At 48.5% G+C, this 17,705-nt stretch overlaps 1 protein-coding gene and 1 pseudogene across 2 annotated transcripts; one reads left to right on the forward strand and one right to left on the reverse strand.

Moving 5' to 3' along the window:
- Positions 1-6,510: 6,510 nt before the first annotated feature.
- On the reverse strand, positions 6,511-8,647 carry LOC125368411 (annotated as a pseudogene).
- A 1,221-nt stretch (positions 8,648-9,868) lies between these two features.
- On the forward strand, positions 9,869-17,388 carry LOC125368432 (sulfotransferase 2A1-like). 2 transcript variants are annotated; one of them, XM_048369396.1, is made up of 6 exons: positions 9,869-10,032; positions 11,008-11,219; positions 12,726-12,852; positions 15,224-15,318; positions 15,769-15,946; positions 17,029-17,280. In XM_048369396.1, the coding sequence occupies exons 1-6, from the start codon at positions 9,897-9,899 to the stop codon at positions 17,139-17,141; spliced, it is 861 nt and encodes a 286-aa protein (XP_048225353.1). In that variant the 5' UTR covers positions 9,869-9,896; the 3' UTR covers positions 17,142-17,280. The 2 variants fall into 2 exon arrangements, with proteins under 2 accessions (XP_048225353.1, XP_048225354.1); XM_048369397.1 differs by lacking the exon at positions 15,769-15,946 and having other exon boundaries at positions 17,029-17,388.
- The last annotated feature ends 317 nt before the right edge of the window (positions 17,389-17,705 follow it).

The following is a 17,705-nucleotide window of genomic DNA, read 5'->3' on the forward strand; positions in this document are numbered from 1 at the left end:
CTTTTGGCTTTTTTTTTGCTGGTTCATTGGAGGTAAAAGTCTCAGAAACTTTCTGCCAGGCAGCTCTGCACCGTGATCTTCAGATCTCAGTCTCCTTAGTAGCTAGAATTACAGCCATGAGCAATAAGCATCCAGCTGGAATGATTTCTTTTAATTTTTAATTACTATCACATCTTATGTATCACTTTTTAAAAATTAAATTTTATTGATAAAGTGATGTGCAGGGAGGTACAGTTACATAATAAGGTACTGAGTACATTTCTTTTCATATTTCTTAAACCCTCCCTCATTTTTCTTTCCCTTCCCTAGTTTAGGTAAGCATGTATACATTATCCAGTGTGCCAAAATCATATTCAGTAACGACGTGGGTTATGCCAAAGGAAATTCACCTAGAACATTAAACGTAACAACAACAATAAGGTCCTCCTGTGTCCTTCTCTTGGAGTTCTTTTTTCCTTATCCTCATATAATCATATGTACATAGCTCTTGAGCTATATGTATCAGTTTTGAATTAATCTTTTAAAGCCATGTCTCAGCCCAGCCTTATCAGAGGATAAAAACCCCTTGGTGACAATGATGTCCACAAATATAAAAACACACACCTCTGTCATGGTATGAGGATCGATTGTGCACTACTGAGGCGTCCAGGCAGCATGCAGCACCACCACCTCCATTTCACAGAGCTGCTGTCGCCATCACCATGACAGCTCATGGTGCCCGGCTCTCTGTGCCTCATGAGTAGCCATGGGGCAAGGCCGGGAGGGCAGCTCCTCTTGGAGCCAAGGACCCAGACCCCCACCGAGGGAAAACCTGAGGTTCTTACAGGCCTGGGCACCGGGTCCTGTGGCATCAGCTCTTCTGTCTCTGACCCAGAATTCTGATTGCTAATTCCATGGCCTCTCTCTCTTCTCTGTCCTTTGGCCACTGCGCAGGCGATACATTCTCTCTGCCAACCACTGACTGAAGAAAAGACATCCAGGGTGGATTCCTTCTGCGGTAGGGGCCTATTTATCACTTCTGTAGAGAAATCTATTATTTTACTGTTTATGCCTGTCCTGGGTGCTGTCCCTTGAGCTGCTATTGCTCAAGGGCGGTGCTCTACCACTTGAGCCACAGCTCTACTATTTTTTGCCAGTCCTGGGGCTTGATCTCAGGACCTTAGCACTGTCTCTGGCTTCTTTTTGCTCAAAGCTAGCACTCTACCACTTGATATACAGCACCACTTCTGGCTTTTTCTATATATGTGGTGCTGAGGAAACGAACCCAGGGCTTCAGGTATGCGAGTCAAGTACTCTACCACTAGGCCATATTCCCAGCCCTCTAGTATTTTTTTTTTTTTTTTTGGCCAGTCCTAGGCCATGAACTCAGGGCCTGAGCACTGTCCCTGGCTTCTTTTTTGCTCAAGGCTAGCACTCTTCCACTTGAGCCACAGCGCCACTTCTGGCCATTTTCTGTATATGTGGTGCTGAGGAATCGAACCCAGGGCCTCATGTATACGAGGCAAGCACTCTTGTCACTAGGCCATATTCCCAGCCCTAGTATTTTTTTTTTTTAAACCGAAGTTGGAAGTGAACAGCCAGCTTGCTCTTGGCTGATCCATGGCCATCAGCCTGCAGTTCCTAGACTCGATTTCCCTTTCCTGACCTGCTTACCTCCTTCCACGTGGGGTTTCCATACTTCTGCTTGTGATTTTGACGCTGGTGGGAATAATCTCCTCCTGCACATACCTGAGATTGGACACCTTGTTCTCTTTCACAACCTGGTGGGAACTGTACCCCAGGACCAAGTTCAGCTCCTAACTGTGGCCCCTTCTCCTTCCCCAGGAACCAGCAGATCTTCTCTGTCATGTTCATCCTGTCCTAATGTGAGGAAAACAGGGCCACAGGTAAGAGAAGGAGACAACAGGGAGTGGGTCTCGGGAAGAGGGCGCAAAAGGGGATGGGCAGGCAGCCGAAGCACATGGCAGTGAAAGGAAGAGTGGAGTGCCCGGATGCAGGTATGGCTCAGTGGGTAGTGTGCCAGCCAAGGAGCAAAGCATCAGGAACCAAGTGTGAGTCTCCATCTCAAGACCAAAAAAGAAACAAAGAAAAGGAGGATGAGTGGAATGCAGGAAGGAATGACACACAGGATGGAGAAATGTGACAGAGAAGGTGGGAAGGAGACAGGCAGGGGGTGGACACTGGAGGAGGGGTAGTGAGATGAAGGGGGCAGCAGAGAGGTGAGAAAGGCAGTGGTGGGGTGGCATGCCTGTTCTCCTTGTGCCTCGTGGACACTCAGCCTCTGATGTGGGGCCTGCGGAGGAAGTGGACTGCCTGCCACCACTTCCCCAACCTCAGCTCCAGCAGAAGGTCCTTGCTGCCGGGGGGGCTCCGAGCCCCCAGCTCCCAAGGACTTGGGCTGTGGGGTTTACCTGTGGGAGATGTAGAGGGGCTAGGAGAGCCTTTCACAAAATGAAAAATTCATTTGCAGATTGCCCGACAAGGGTAACAAGATCTTTCACACCTTTGCCCAACTGAGAGCTGCCATTGCAGAACGTGGAGAGGTTAGAGGAAAAGGTGACCTGCTTCATCCTATTCGTTTATAGACTATATGCAAAGGCAAAAAGTGATTGCAGGTGATGTGGACATGGATAAAGTCCTGAATTCTGACCACATACTTGATACTTCATCACCACTTCCTGGCTGTTCCCCGTGGAGAGCATCAAGGCATCTGAAACTAGCTCAGAAAATTAGGGACTTGTGCACCCTGCCCCCAAAGCAGAACCATGTGCATTCTGCTCACAAAGGCAATGAAGCCCTCCCGAGGCTGGGCACACATTGAGCAAGGGCCCAGTTTCCAGCCGCAGAGCCAAGGGACCTTCGTCATCTGGGTCTATCTCCCCCACCACTCTGCTGCAGATGGACAAGACATTTCCTTCAGCCTTGGGGTGGGGTGCCAGTTCTCCTTTTCCCTCGTGGACACCCAGCCTCAGATGTGACCCATCCACGACCCCTAGGGCACCGCAGGGGGACAGCAAGGGCGGCATCTACAGTCTCCACCATTCCCCATCTCCCTGCTCATGTTGGGCCCTGTCAGCTTCACCAGGGTGTCACTGAGAACTAAGTCCTATCCCTATTTATAGCCTAAACTTTGTGACTTATTGCTCTATGTGCCAAGGATGCAATGGCAACTCAGTGCATTTAACCTGTTCCTTACATCACACCACACCATTTCCTCCTGGCTAGGTGGTAAGGTGTATTACTGCAGTGAGGAGAGGTGAGGTGGAAGGGAACATGGCAACGGGAACCTGGGGGCCAAGACATGGCTTCTCAAATGATCTCTCTCTCTCTCTCTCTCTCTCTCTCTCTCTCTCTCTCTCTCTGCAACCTTTGCCCCATCTGGGGCAGCACCAACACCCCTGACTGGGACAACAAGCACCGAGGGCCCTCTCAAGCTCACACTGAGCCCCTTCCATGTCGAGCTGACTCAAATCCATGATTTCCACAAATGAGCGGAAGTCCAAGTGCAAGGTCAAAGCGTGGACACTCAGCACATGAGACGCCTCCCCGCCCCTGCCCATGGCACCAAGCAGGTCAGTCTGCAGGGGCGCTGCTTTGCTTTATTCTACTTGAAAACACTGGAAGACGTAGTGTAATTCTATTCAAGATCTGGTTTTGGCAAATCGCACTTTGTAGATCAGAGTCAAGTGGATGATTTGTTTTTGTTGTTCCACTTCTAGGATTGAAGCCAGGGCCTGGGAACTGTCCCTGAATTTTTATCCTCAAGTCTGGCACTCTATCACTTGAGCCACACCTCCACTTCCAGCATTCTGATTAATGTGAGATGAGAGGCTCAGGGACTTTCCTGCCCGGGTTGGCTTCCCACTGTGGTCCTCACATCCCAGCCCCCTCTTGTGTGTTCTCCTCCAAGGTGTTGGCTGACAGCTCCTCATAGGCTTCTCAGACAATCTATTCTATTTTCCTATGTACAGTTTTTCTTCTTTTTAAATTTTCTTTTTTTTTTTTTGGCCAGTCCTGGGCCTTGGACTCAGGGCCTGAGCACTGTCCCTGGCTTCTTTTTGCTCAAGGCTAGCACTCTGCCACCTGAGCCACAGCGCCACTTCTGGCCGTTTTCTGTATATGTGGTGCTGGGGAATCGAACCCGGGCCTCATGTATATGAGGCAGGCACTCTTGCCACTAGGCCATATCCCCAGCCCTCTTTTTAAATTTTCTTTTTGCTGTCAATTTCAGGGCTGCTCACTTGAAGCTGTAATCATGTGTCTAGTAATGCAGAAGCTCTGTAATGTTGCCATTTCTCCACAGTTCTGTCAGGGTTCCATGGCCTGAGATGGGGGAAGGAGTTGCACATCTGCACATTATTTACCTCATTATCTGGTGTCTCAGGCCCTGTGGCTTCAGCTGCACAACCGTTGGCTATGCTTGCTGAACTGTTTCTCCCTGAATCCAACATCTCCTAACATTATCCTGGAGATGGTGTCTCATGCCTGGCATCTCAGCTACTCAGGAGGCTGAGATCTGAGGAACACAGTGGGAAGTCAGCCCAGGTAGGAAAGTCCCTGAGCCTCTCATCTCAGATTAATCAGAACACTGGAAGTGGAGCTGTGGTAGAGTGCCAGACTTGAGGATAAAAATTCAGGGACAGTTCTCAGGCCCTGGCTTCAATCCTAGAAGTGGAACAACAAAAACAAATCATCCACTTGACTCTGATCTACAAAGTGCGATTTGCCAAAACCAGATCTTGAATAGAATTACACTATGTCTTCCAGTGTTTTCAAGTAGAATAAAGCAAAGCAGCGCCCCTGCAGACTGACCTGCTTGGTGCCATGGGCAGGGGCGGGGAGGCGTCTCATGTGCCCAGTGTATAGTCTTTGACCTTGCACTTGGACTTCCGCTCATTTGTGGAAATCATGGATTTGGGGTCAACTTGGCATGGAAGGGGCTCAGTGTGAGCTTGAGAGGGCCCTCGGTGCTTGTTGTCCCAGTCAGGGGTGTTGGTGCTGCCTCAGATGGGGCAAAGTTTGCTAGAGAAAGGAAGGAAGGAAGCAAGATTGTTTGGTAAGCCATGTCTTGGCTCCACGGTGCTCTTGCTGGTTCCCGTTGCCATGATGCCTTCCACGTCACCTCTCCTCATGGCAGAAATCCATTTTACCATCTTGCCTGTAGGAAATGGTGTGGTGCAATGTATGGAATAGGTTAAGTACACTGATTTGCCATTGCACCCTTGGCATGTGTAGCAGTAAAGGTTAGGCTATAAATCGGGATAGGATTTAGTTCTCAGTGACACCCTGGTGGAGCTGACAGAGACCAACGTGATCAGGGCAGATGGGGAATGGTGGAGACTTTTTTTTTCTATAATTACTATTGTGTTTTCCTTTTCAATACTTTTAAAGATTCCACATAATAGACAAAGAATTTTCTGATAATGTGTTAATTTCTCTGGAGACAACCATATATAATCATTTAAAATGACATGTACATATATGAGATAGAAGTTTCTGCAGCCTATAAAAGCCCCTTTTGGGGAATACAAGCAGTGTGCTGACAATTAACTTTAAAATAATTGGTTTCCTTACCAAACACGAAGCTCTTTGTTTGGAACTATCATCTGTGCAGGCAAAGAGCTCAGGTCAGGTGAACCCTGAACATTCCCAGTGCAGCCCCTGCAGTGACTGCAGGCAAATCTAGGCCTCTAGAAAGGCCCTCCACCCTCCATCACCTCCTTACATCACTTCTTATTCCTAAGCCAGAGAAAGAGAACAGTCTTCCGAAGATGAGAGGAAGAGACAGACATTTGTGGAGTGTTTTCTATGAGTACTTTCTGGGGCATTTCATGCACACATCTCACTAATTCCAAGAAAACATGCCTACAATTTCTTCCACTGCTCCTTTCATCACAAAAAAGGAGGAAGCCACTTCTTTCCAACTCATTTTCGGTGCCTGGAACAACCAAATATTCCCCTGAAAGACATGTAATAATGCCATTTAGTAGAGAAAAGAATAAGGAAAAAGCAAAATGATCTGGTTTCATTAGACTTACAAGAAAAGAAAACCCACCAATGTGCTTTACTACATACTCAAATATCAGACACGTGCACAACATACTGCAAAACTAATACAATGTGGTTAAACACAATGCTCAGATATTAAACTTTCAAGCACGTAAAAATCATCTTCTGAAAGATCAATGGGCTTTCTACTGTAGCTGCCTTTGTGTAACTTTATGAGGTTTTCCTTTCAATGTCTGCCACTGTCTTGATACTTGTTAGGAAGTTTTTTTTTCTTATTTTATTTATTTATTTGTTACATTTCTTTTTAAAAATTTTTTTATTTGCAAACTGATGTATAGAGAGGTTACAGTTTCATACATTAGGCATTGGATGCATTTTTTTTTTACTGTTTGTTACCTCCTCCTTCATTCCCCCCTCTCCCATCCCCCACTTGTTAGGAAGTTTGATGGAAGATAATAGCGTCTTGATAGTTGGAGGCCTAGATTTTTCCAGTGCCCATCTTCAGAATCCATCATCAGAGGACTGCTCAGAATCTTCATCCTTTCCTTCTGGATTATAGTTCTGCATTTTAATATTAAATCTTTCAGCTCATTTTTGTGCTGCGAGTTTCGCTTGCATCTCCTCATAACTCTGTTTCTGAAGAGCCAAAGGCTCCTCCATGGAGAGCAGTTGAGTCATTCCTCTGCGATGGCAACATGTTGGTTTCCAATTCATGTGGCAGGGGCACAGGGTTTGGGACTCGCATTTCTAGCACTTCCTTGTAATGAGGCTTCTTAGGAGTCCCACTGGGAAGGTCTGTTGAGTTCTCAGCACTCAGGTTTTCTTCTGAATGGAGTTCACCCTGATCTGCAAGTGTAATTCTTTTTAAACTGTCAGTAAGCAAGTTGTCAAGGCTGAAGGAAATGTCTTGTCCATCTGCAGCAGAGTGGTGGGGGAGATAGACCCAGATGACGAAGGTCTCTTGGCTCTGCGGCTGGAAACTGGGCCCTTGCTCAATGTGTGCCCAGCCTCGGGAGGGCTTCATTGCCTTTGTGAGCAGAATGCACATGGCCCTGCTTTGGGGGCAGGGTGCACAAGTCCCTGATTTTCTGAGCTAGTTTCAGATGACTTGATGCTCTCCACGGGGAACAGCCAGGAAGTGGTGATGAAGTATCAAGTATTTGGTCAGAATTCAGGACTTTATCCATGTCCACATCACCTGCAATCACTTTTTGCCTTCGCATATAGTCTATAAATGAATAGGATGAAGCAGGTCACCTTTTCCTCTAACCTCTCCACATTCTGCAATGGCAGCTCTCAGTTGGACAAAGGTGCAAAAGATCTTGTTACCCTCGTCGGGCAATCTGCAAATGAATTTTTCATTTTGCGAAAGGCTCTCCTAGCCCATCTACATCTCCCACAGGTTAACCCCGCAGCCCCAAGGAGCTGGGGGCTCGGAGCCCCCTGGCAGCAAGGACCTTCTGCCGGAGCTGAGGTTGGGGAAGTGGTGGCAGGCAGTCCACTTCCTCCGCAGGCCCCACATCAGAGGCTGAGTGTCCACGAGGCACAAGGAGAACAGGCACCCCACCCCACCACCGCCTTCCTCACCTCTCTGCTGCCCCCCCTTCATCTCACCACCCCCTGCATGTCTCCTTCCCACCTTCTCTGTCACATTTCTCCATCCTGTGTGTCATTCCTTCCTGCATTCCACTCATCCTCCTTTGCTTTGTTTCTTTTTTTGTCTTGAGATGGAGACTCACACTTGGTTTCTGATGCTTTGCTCCTTGGCTGGCGCACTAACCACCGAGCCATACCTCCATCCGGGCACTCCACTCTTCCTTTCACTGCCACATGCTTCGGCTGCCTGCCCATCCCCTTTTGTGCCCTCCTCCTGAGACCCACTCCCTGTTGTCTCCTTCTCTTACCTGTGGCCCTGTTTTTCTCACATTAGGACAGGAGAAGCACGACAGAGAAGATCTGCCAGTTCCTGAGGAAGTTGCTAGAACCTGGAGAGCTGGACGTGGTCCTGGGGAACAGTTCTTTCCAGGCAGGGAAGGAGAACAAGGTGTCCAATTTCAGTCATATGCCAGAGGAGATTATTCCCACCAAAGTCAAAATCACAAGCACAAGCATGGAAATACCTACTGGAAGGAGGTAAGGAGAGGGAAATCGGGTCCAGGAACTGCAGGCTGATAGCCATGGATCAGCCAAGAGCAAGATGGCTGTTCACTTCGAACTTGGGTTAAAAAAAAATAGTAGACTGGTAGTGGAGCTGTGGCTCAAGTGGTAGAGCACCGCCCTGGAGCAATAGCAGCTCAAGGGACAGCACCCAGGACAGGCATAAACAGTAAAATAATAGATTTCTCTACAGAAGTGATAAATAGCTCCCTAACCGCAGAAAGAATCCACCCTGGATGTCTTTTCTTCAATCAGTGGGTGGCAGAGAGAATGTATTGCCTGTGCAGTGGCCAAAGGACAGAGAAGAGAGAGAGGCCATGGAATTAGCAATCAGAATTCTGGGTCAGAGACAGAAGAGCTGATGCCACAGGACCCGGTGCCCAGGCCTGTAAGAACCTCAGGTTTTCCCTCGGTGGGGGTCTGGGTCTTTGGCTCCAAGAGGAGCTGCCCTCCCGGCCTTGCCCTTTCCTGCACACCCCATGGCGACTCCATGAGGCACAGAGAGCCGGGCGCCATGAACTGTCATGGTGATGGCGACAGCAGCTCTGTGAACGGGGCTGGTGGTACTGCATGCTGCCTGGACGCCTCAGTAGTGCAGAATCAATCCTCATACCATGACAGAGGTATGTGTTTTTATATTCGTGGACATCATTGTCACCGAGCGCGTTTTTATCCTCTGAGAGGGGTGGGCCGAGATATGGATTTAAAAGGTTAATTCTAAAGTAATATGTAACATAAGATGTGATAGTAATTAAAAATTATAAAGAGAAGGTAATAAACAGAACAGGAAATGTATCTAATGCCTAACATATGAAACTGTAACCTCTCTATACATCACCTTGGCAATAAATAAGCAAAAAATTAAAAAGAAATCATTCCAGCTGGATGCTTATTGCTCATGCCTGTAATTCTAGCTACTAAGAAGGCTGAGATCTGAAGATCACGGTGCAGAGCTGCCTGGCAGAACATTTCTAAGACTTTTATCTCCAGTGAACCAGCAAAGAAACCCCAAACCAAAATCCAAAACCAAACATGAAGTGGAGCTGGGGTTGAAGTGGTGGAGCCTCCCCCCTTAAGCAGAAAATAACTCAGAACCGGTACCTAGGTCCTGAGTTCAAGACCCCATACTGACCCCACGCACACATACATGTCCACACGTATCCATGAACACATGTATACATACACGTGCCCAGGCACACGCATATACAATACACATTTACCTACTGCATACACACATGTGTGCACACGCATAACTTTCTGTCATATAAGATCTCTATGGTGCCCACTGGAACACTGAGGGGACTGGAATCCTGAGAGCCCAGCCCAAGTGTCCTGATCCCCACACACCGGGGGCAGGAATGGTGCCCAGGGTGGCAGAGGGCAGACTGTCAGAGGAGAGCACTGGGTGTGGGGCATGGTCACTGTTGAGTCCATCTCCCAGGAGAGATGGTGGCTTCACCCCAGGGCAGGCACTGTACTCAAACTTGTAGTTGAGTTTCCATGCCAGGAACTGAAAATCAGGTGAGCACAGATGGCCTTTTGAATGATTGCATAGTTGCTCAATAAAAATCCCCAGGGACAATCACAGTTGTTGTTTTTTCTTTATTTTGAAATTAGCTTTACCTGAAATCAAAAGTTAATGATTGGCTTCACCACGTAGGAGATAGCACAGACTCTGCCTCCACCACCTCAGTGGCTGGGAAACAAGTGCTGGGCAGGAGGGCTCGACCATGGCTCAGGACTACATGTGGTACGATGGAATTGCCTTTCCTGCTGTAGATTACAAACCTGAAATATTAAAAGCAGCCCACGAGAAGTTCGTGGTGAAGGATGAGGACATCATGTTGGTGTCCTACCCCAAATCAGGTGAGCATTCGGGGCCGGGGTCTGGAGCAATGGCAGGGCCTGTGTTCCCCAATCCCAACTGCTTCCCACCTGCTCCACACTGTGGAACTGTGGCCTCCGGGGCAGAGCCCCAGCCTTGAACACAAACTCTCAGGGATGGCCCCAGGCCCTGGTCAATCTCCAGGGCTGGGGGCTCAATTTTTTTTGTGTTTTAGAGGTGCTCCAACGTATACTAAAATGAGAAGGATGACGCTGAGGTTACTTGGAGAAGAGGAATGATTTCAAATAGCAGTATCATTTGGGCCATAATTGGGAAGTGGAAGTTTTGGGAGTGCAGGGGATCAAGTGTGAAGGGGCGTTGGGTGGGGGAGCAGGCACCAAGGACGCACTGCAAGTGCAATGTGCTGAACTGCAGACCCCAGGAGACACACTGAAATGATGTCAGGAACTGCCACCAGGTGGACTACACCCAAAATCCACAGAGAAATGGCTGCCTAATCCAAAACAGACTGAGAGATCAAGATGGAATAGTACTCAGTGTTGAAAATGCAGACAACTCAGAGAGCTATGCTCTTGTTATTTTCCCGGCATTTTGCTATTTGAAGCACCTGAGACAAGCCTGCAGTGACAACAAGACATTGTGTGCAATGGCACCCACATGCGAGGCCCAGAATTGCCAAGTCCTAGAGGAGATAAGAGGCTGGTGGGAGGCAGGGGAAGCGGCTCACAATCCAATATTTAGGTGTTGTTGGCAGTGAAGATTTATCAGATGTCAAAACACTGGCATTGGTGAGCTATGATTGAAATAAACTCAACACTGCTTACCCCCACCAGATTGTATGCTCCACAGAGTTTCTATCAGTAAGGCAGAAGGCATGTATATTTTACCATAATGGGGTGTTTGTGTGTGTGTGTGGAGAGATTAGACACATATATAATATTGTATTATATACTCAGATAGAAATCAGTGACCTTTGCTTTTCTCTCTGTCCCCAGGAACCCATTGGTTGATTGAGATTATCTCTCTGATTCACACCAAGGGGGATCCCAAGTGGGTGCGATCTGTGAACACATATGATCGCTCCCCATGGATAGAGACTGAAAGTGGAAACACAACAATAGTGAACAGGAAGGAGGCCCCCCCCCTCATCTCCTCCCACCTCCCTATCCAACTCTTCCCCAAGTCTTTCTTCACCTCCAAGGCCAAGGTTAGTACACAGTGCTCTATAACTATTCCATCAATGCCTTATGAAAATGTATGTAGGCAGGAGAGGTGGCATTCTCCTTCTGTAGTCACGGTGGGGCCTGAGGCTCTCCTTCATGAGGAGAGGGTCCTCAACCAAACCAGTGTCAAGGATGGGGCTCATGGCCACATAATCCCTGACAGATGAACTGGATGCACTAAACCAGGAAGAAAACTGTACTTAGGGCTGGGAATGTGGCCTAGTGGTAGAGTGCTTGCCTAGCCTGCATGAAGGCCTGGGTTCCATTCCTCAGGGCCACATATACTGAAAAAGCCAGAAGTGGTGCTGTGGCTCAAAGAGTAGAATGTTAGCCTTCAGCTAAAAGAAGCCAAGGACAGCTCAGGACCTGAGCTCAAGCCCCAGGACTCCCAAAAAATCCCGATTGTATATTAAGCCAATACCCATGGCTCATGCCTGTCATCCCCACTAAATAGGAGACTGAGATCTGAGGAGCAAGGTTTGAGGCCAGCACAGGCAGCAAAGGCCAAGAGACTCTTATCTCCAATAAACCCCAGAAAACAAACAACCCACAGGTGATCTGTGTCTCCAGTGGTAGAGGACTAGCCTGAGCACAGAAACAGGGGACAGCCTGGGCCCTGAGTTCAAGCTCCCAGGCTGGCAAACAAAGAAAGTGAAAAGAATAAAATGAGATTGCATTGTTTCAGTGTCATGGGACCTGGCACCTGATGCAGTGATTAAACCCCTGGTGCTCAGGGTAGATCAGACCTGGGTCCTTTCTCCTCCAGAGAGCCATCCTGGTTCCAGGTCCAACACAGCAGGCCCATGGGAAATCCTTCCCCAGTGCCATCCTACCTAGAGTGCACCTGGACATCATAGAAATGGGGTCCTTTGCTGTGAACTCTGTTGCTGTGTTATTTCATCTCCCACCCTCAGTGGTCTTTTTTTTTGTTTTCTTTTCTTGCTTTGTTTTTTGCCATTGCTGGGGTTTGAACTTGGTGCCTAGGTGCTGTCCCTGAGCTTCTGTACTCAAAGCTGTCACTCCTGCACTTTGAGCCAGACCTCCACTTCAGCTTTTCAGGTAGTTTATTGGAGATAGGCATTTCATGGGCGCTTTTGCCTGGGCTAACTTCAACCTTTGGTGCTCAGATCTCAGCCTCCAGAGGAGCTGGGATTACAGGCATGAGCCACCAACGCCCAGCAGCATCAGTTAATTTTACTCTGAGTCATAAATCTGTGGCCAGCAAATGCTAAGCAGCATCTGCTCTCCTGTGCTCTGTCAATTAATATCAGAGATCCTTCTAGGCCTTGCATTGACTTTCCATTGCTTTACTCCTGGCACAGTGATTTTATTTAGAAACCCTGAAAATGATTTGACAAACTAATGCACAACCAAAAGACCCACAGGTATCTTGATGTCTGGGAGACATTTTCTAGAACTTCTCTGACCACCAGGAATGTGAGCAATTAGGGGAATGATGCTTGTTTAATTCTCTCCTTTCTCTCTTTCAGTTGATCTATGTCATCAGAAATCCTAAGGATGTTCTTATATCTGGTTATTATTTCTGGAGTTCTACAAATCTGGCTAAGAAGCCAGAGTCGCTGGAACAATATTTTGAATGGTTCTTGCGAGGACATGGTGAGTGTGTAGCATCTTTCAGTGCCTTCTGTGACCCCTCGCTCCAGGTTTTATCTTTAAATCTCACCATCTGTGAGTCCAGTTTTGCTCCCCCTAGAATTCACCTTTGCTAAAGGCAACACCACACTTTGCCCATGATGGAAGTTCCCCTGGGGTTTTGAGCCCCTGGAGCTCCATACCTGAGGAAGACCCGGCCCCCTCTGTGGGTTCTCCTCCCAGCTGTTGACTGACAGCTTCTCACGGGCTTCTCAGATGACCAGATTCTCCCTTTCCTATGTATTTATATTCTTTCCATTTTCTTGTGCTGTCTGTTTTTCTCACTGGAAGTTGGGATCGCTATGTTTGCAATCAAGCAAAATTTGTGGGTCATTCATTGTCCTTGTAATTTTGTCATTTCTCTGTGTTTCTGTCAGGTTTCCATGGCTTGAGTTGGGTATGGAAGATGGGGGCCCACATCTATGCTTTATTTACCTCATCATCTGGAGGCTCAGGCTCTTAGCTTTAGCTTCACAACCAGCAGAGCTACTTAACGAACTGTTTCTCCCGTAATCCAATATCTCCTCCCACTCAGCAGCATGGTGCTGCTGCTCATGGCTGTCAGCTCAGCTACTCAGGAGGCTGAGAGCTGAGATCACCAGTGGAAGCCAACTCAGGTAGAAAGGTCCAGGAGACTCTGGTCTCTACTTAATCATCATAATGCAGGAAGTGAATTTGTGGCTCAAGTGGGAGAGTGCCTGCCTGGAGAGTAAAAACTCAGGCACAGTGACCAGGTCCTGAGTTTGAGTCCAGAAGTAGCGCACCTCAGTTTGACTGTGATCTACAGAGTTGATTGTTCAAAATTAGACAATGTGTAGTATTATTTTTTCTTTTGGTCAGTTATGGGCCTGAACTCTGGGACTGGTCACTGCCCTAAACCTCTAGAACTCAATCATAGGTCTCTTCTACTTGAGCCACAGCAACACTTCCGGTTTTCTGGTGGTTAGTTGGAGATTAGGTCTCAGTAACTTTCCTGCCTGGGCTGGCTTTGAACCGCCATCTTCAGATCTCAGCCTCCTGATTAGCTAGAATGACAGACGTGAGCCAGCTGTGCCCATCTTGAACAGTAGGTCTGCCAGTGTTTTCATGTAGAAGGAACCACAGCAGAGCCCCTGCAGACTGACTTGCGTGGTGTCGTGGGCAAGGATGGGGAGGCGCCTCGTGTGCCAAGTGTGAAAGCTTAGATCTTGCACTTGGACTTCTGCTCAGTTGTGGAAATTATGGACTTGGGCCAACTTCCCATGGAGTGCCCTCAGTGTGAACTATGTGAAGGCCTGAGGCACTTGCTGCTCAGGGGAGAGGAGTTGCTGCTGCCTTTGGTGACCTGCTTACACAGGTTGCTCCAAAAGAGAAAAGAAAACCAGATTGTTCAGAAAGCCATGTCCTGTACCTCAGTTCCCAGAGAGGGGAGGAGAGAAGGAGGACACAGTGACTCCATGGGGACTGAGCCGGTGTCATGGGGTCACCACCCAGGTCTGATGGCTTTATAGCCCAGGCCCTGGAGGGATTTGAAGTCACTGCCCCCATGATGCCCTGGCAGTTATTCATGTATGTGGAGTTCTGCTCAGTTGTGGAAATTATGGATATGGACCAACTTGGCATGGAGGGCACTCAGCCTGAGTACTCACTGCCCAGGTCAGAGGAGTTGCTGCTCCCTTTGGGTGACCTGCCCCACGTGGGGCAAAGCTTGCTCAAGAGGAAATAATAGTTTAGAAAGAGGGCTGGGGATATGGCCTAGTGGCAAGAGGGCTTGCCTTGTAAACATGAGGCCCTGGGTTCAATTCCCCAGCACCACATATACAGAAAATGGCCAGAAGTGGCGCTGTGGCTCAAGTGGCAGAGTGCTAGCCTTGAGCAAAAAGAAGCCAGGGACAGTGCTCAGGCCCTGAGTCCAAGGCCCAGGACTGGCCAAAAGAAAAAAAAAAAAGGCACTTTCTTTGGGGCTGGGGATATAGCCTAGTGGCAAGAGTGCCTGCCTCGGATACACGAGGCCCTAGGTTCGATTCCCCAGCACCACATATACAGAAAACGGCCAGAAGCGGCGCTGTGGCTCAAGTGGCAGAGTGCTAGCCTTGAGCGGGAAGAAGCCAGGGACAGTGCTCAGGCCCTGAGTCCAAGGCCCAGGACTGGCCAAAAAAAAAAAAAAAAAAAAAAAAATAGTTTGGAAAGCCATGTCCTGCCTCCAGAGGGCTCTCCCTTTCAGGCTATAGAGAGACAGGATTCATTACTCAGTTCACCCTGGTGAAGTTAAAAGGGACCAAAGTGATCAGTGCTAAGGACACAGGGCAGATGGGGAAAGAAGTGACTTTATTTGCTGCCCTGGTGTCCCCTGCAGTGCCGTACGGGTCGTGGTTTGATCACGTCCGAGGCTGGCTGTCATTGAGGGAAAAGGAGAATGTGCTGGTGCTCTGTTATGAGGAGATGAGAAAGGTAATGAATGATTTTCCATGCCCCCACCACACCACTGACCCCCTGACCCCTTCCTCCTTCTCCCCTTCTACTCCCTCTCCCCTAGTACACACACACACACACACACACACACACACACACACACACATACACACACACACACTCTGAATGTCCTTCTTGGTCAAATGTCTCCATCATGTGGTCTGTCTTTCCTTCCTGTATTCTACTCATCCTCTTTTCTTTTCTTCATTTTTAATTGTTTTTGGAGATGGAATCTTGAACTCAGTTTGTGATGCTTTGCTCTATGGCTGGCATTCTACCCACTGAGTCACAACTCCAACCCTACACTCCACTCATCCTTTCCCCTGCCATTTCCTCTGCTGTCTTCCCTCCCCCTCCTGTCCCCTCCTCCTGAAACCCACTCCCTGATGTCTCCCTCTCATACCTGAGAACCTGTTTTTCTCCCGTTAGGACCCAAGAAAGTCAGTAGAGAAGATCTGCCGGTTTCTGGGAAAGGCCCTAGAACCGGGAGAGCTCAACTTGGTCCTGGAAAACAGTTCCTTCCAGGCGATGAAGGAGAACAAGATGTCCAATTTTGGTAGTGTGGCCAAGGAGCTTGTTCTCAACGACTTCAAAATCACCAGGAAAGGTATGGATACACCATGCGGAGGTGTCAGAGGCCTAGATAGGCAAGTCCAGTGCTCTCACCGCAGGCTCCAGTCCAAGGATCAGCCAAAGGCAGCATGAGTGGTCACTCCCAGCTTGTCAACAAAAGTAGGTTGGCAGTGGAGCTATGGCTCAAGTGGTATGGTGCCAATTTTCAGCAAAGAAAACTCAAAATCAGAGTCTAGGCCCCGAGTCCAAGGCCCACAACTAACAGACCAACGGACAAACAAACAAGGAAATGGGTAATGTGATAGTAATTAGAGCTGAAAACAAAACAAAATACAAGTTCCAGCTGGATGTTCATGGCTCAGGCCTGTAAACTAGCCACCCAGGAAACTGAGATCTGAGAATCCCCTGTCAAAGCCAGCCCAGACAGGAAAATCCATGAGACTCCTGTTCAGTTAACCACCAAAACAAATAGAAAATGGAGCTACGGCTCAAGGAAGAACACTAGGCTTGAGGAGAAATAACTCCCTGTCTACAATCAGCCCCTGAGTTCAAGATCCCCTATGGACACACACTTGCACACACATGCACGCGTGTTCCCAGAGGCACACACATTTAACTCTTATAGAAGAACTCTACCGGATGCACCTGTACACACACAAACACACACATGTGCACACATGGAAAGACACATTCAAGTTTATTAACTAAAAACTGTATAAAATACACATGGACACAATGTAAATCCACACACTTGTGTACACATGCACATCTAACTCTATTATATAATAACTCTATCACATAAACACTCACCTTTAACCCTGTATTACAGAGAAAGGGTATTGTGTGCTCGCAGACATGGAGGGGACCCGGTACTTCTGAGACCCCAGGTCTGAGCTTCCAGTGTCTTGCTCACCTGGGGCAAGAAGTCACCCATGGTGGCAGAGGGCAGAATTTCCGAGGAGAGCACTGGGCATGGAGCCGGTTGCTGTGGAGTTCATCTCCTGAGGAGATCAGTGGCTTCACTCTCTGGGTGGGCAGAGGGCAGAGGGGACAAAAGGGGTTGGCGCCATCCTGCCCTGGCCCTGTCTGATGTCAGCATTTCTCCATGGCCTCCAGGCATTACCGGGGACTGGAAGAACCACTTCACCCCAGCCCAGACCCAAGCCTTTGAGGAAACCTTCCGGGAGAAGATGGCAGGACTTCCTCCAGAGCTGTTTCCATGGGACTAAGTCCAGAATTACCTCTGTGTCTGGGGGGAGGAAGACTTGTGCCCCATCTTGCAGAGGCGACAGGCCTGGGGAGGGGGCTCATAGATGCATCTGTCCCTCAGTTCTGCAGGTCTGGGTTTTTCTGTGGCATCTTTGATCCAATCACCAGGGTGAGTGACCAGGTGCAAGTCAATGAGGCTCATGGGTGTTCTTGCTCAAATAAATGGGGGCAACGGAACTCAGGGATGACAAACATGCCTTAATGCTTCCCTTTGTGGGGGTGACCCTCGAGGAAGTCCCTGAGGAGGTCCCCCAGGAGGGGACAGAGATGTCCCATGGCAGGAGGCTGCCTGAGGGTATGTTGGATGTTCTCTGGAAGGGTTCTCTTTCCTCCCATTGACTCCTACGGGAAGCACTCTGCTCTTTCCACACCAGACAGCTCCAATCCCTCATTCCAATGAAGGCAAACATCCACTACCTCGGGCATCACCACATGGACCTGGGTCTTTGCACTGATGATCTGTCTCAAAGAAGTACAACACTCCTCCAAAGGGAAGCATGGCCAATGGGACTGGCAAGCTGGCA

Source organism: Perognathus longimembris, chromosome 20 (assembly GCF_023159225.1).
Source record: "Perognathus longimembris pacificus isolate PPM17 chromosome 20, ASM2315922v1, whole genome shotgun sequence".
Taxonomy (NCBI): Eukaryota; Metazoa; Chordata; class Mammalia; order Rodentia; family Heteromyidae; genus Perognathus; species Perognathus longimembris.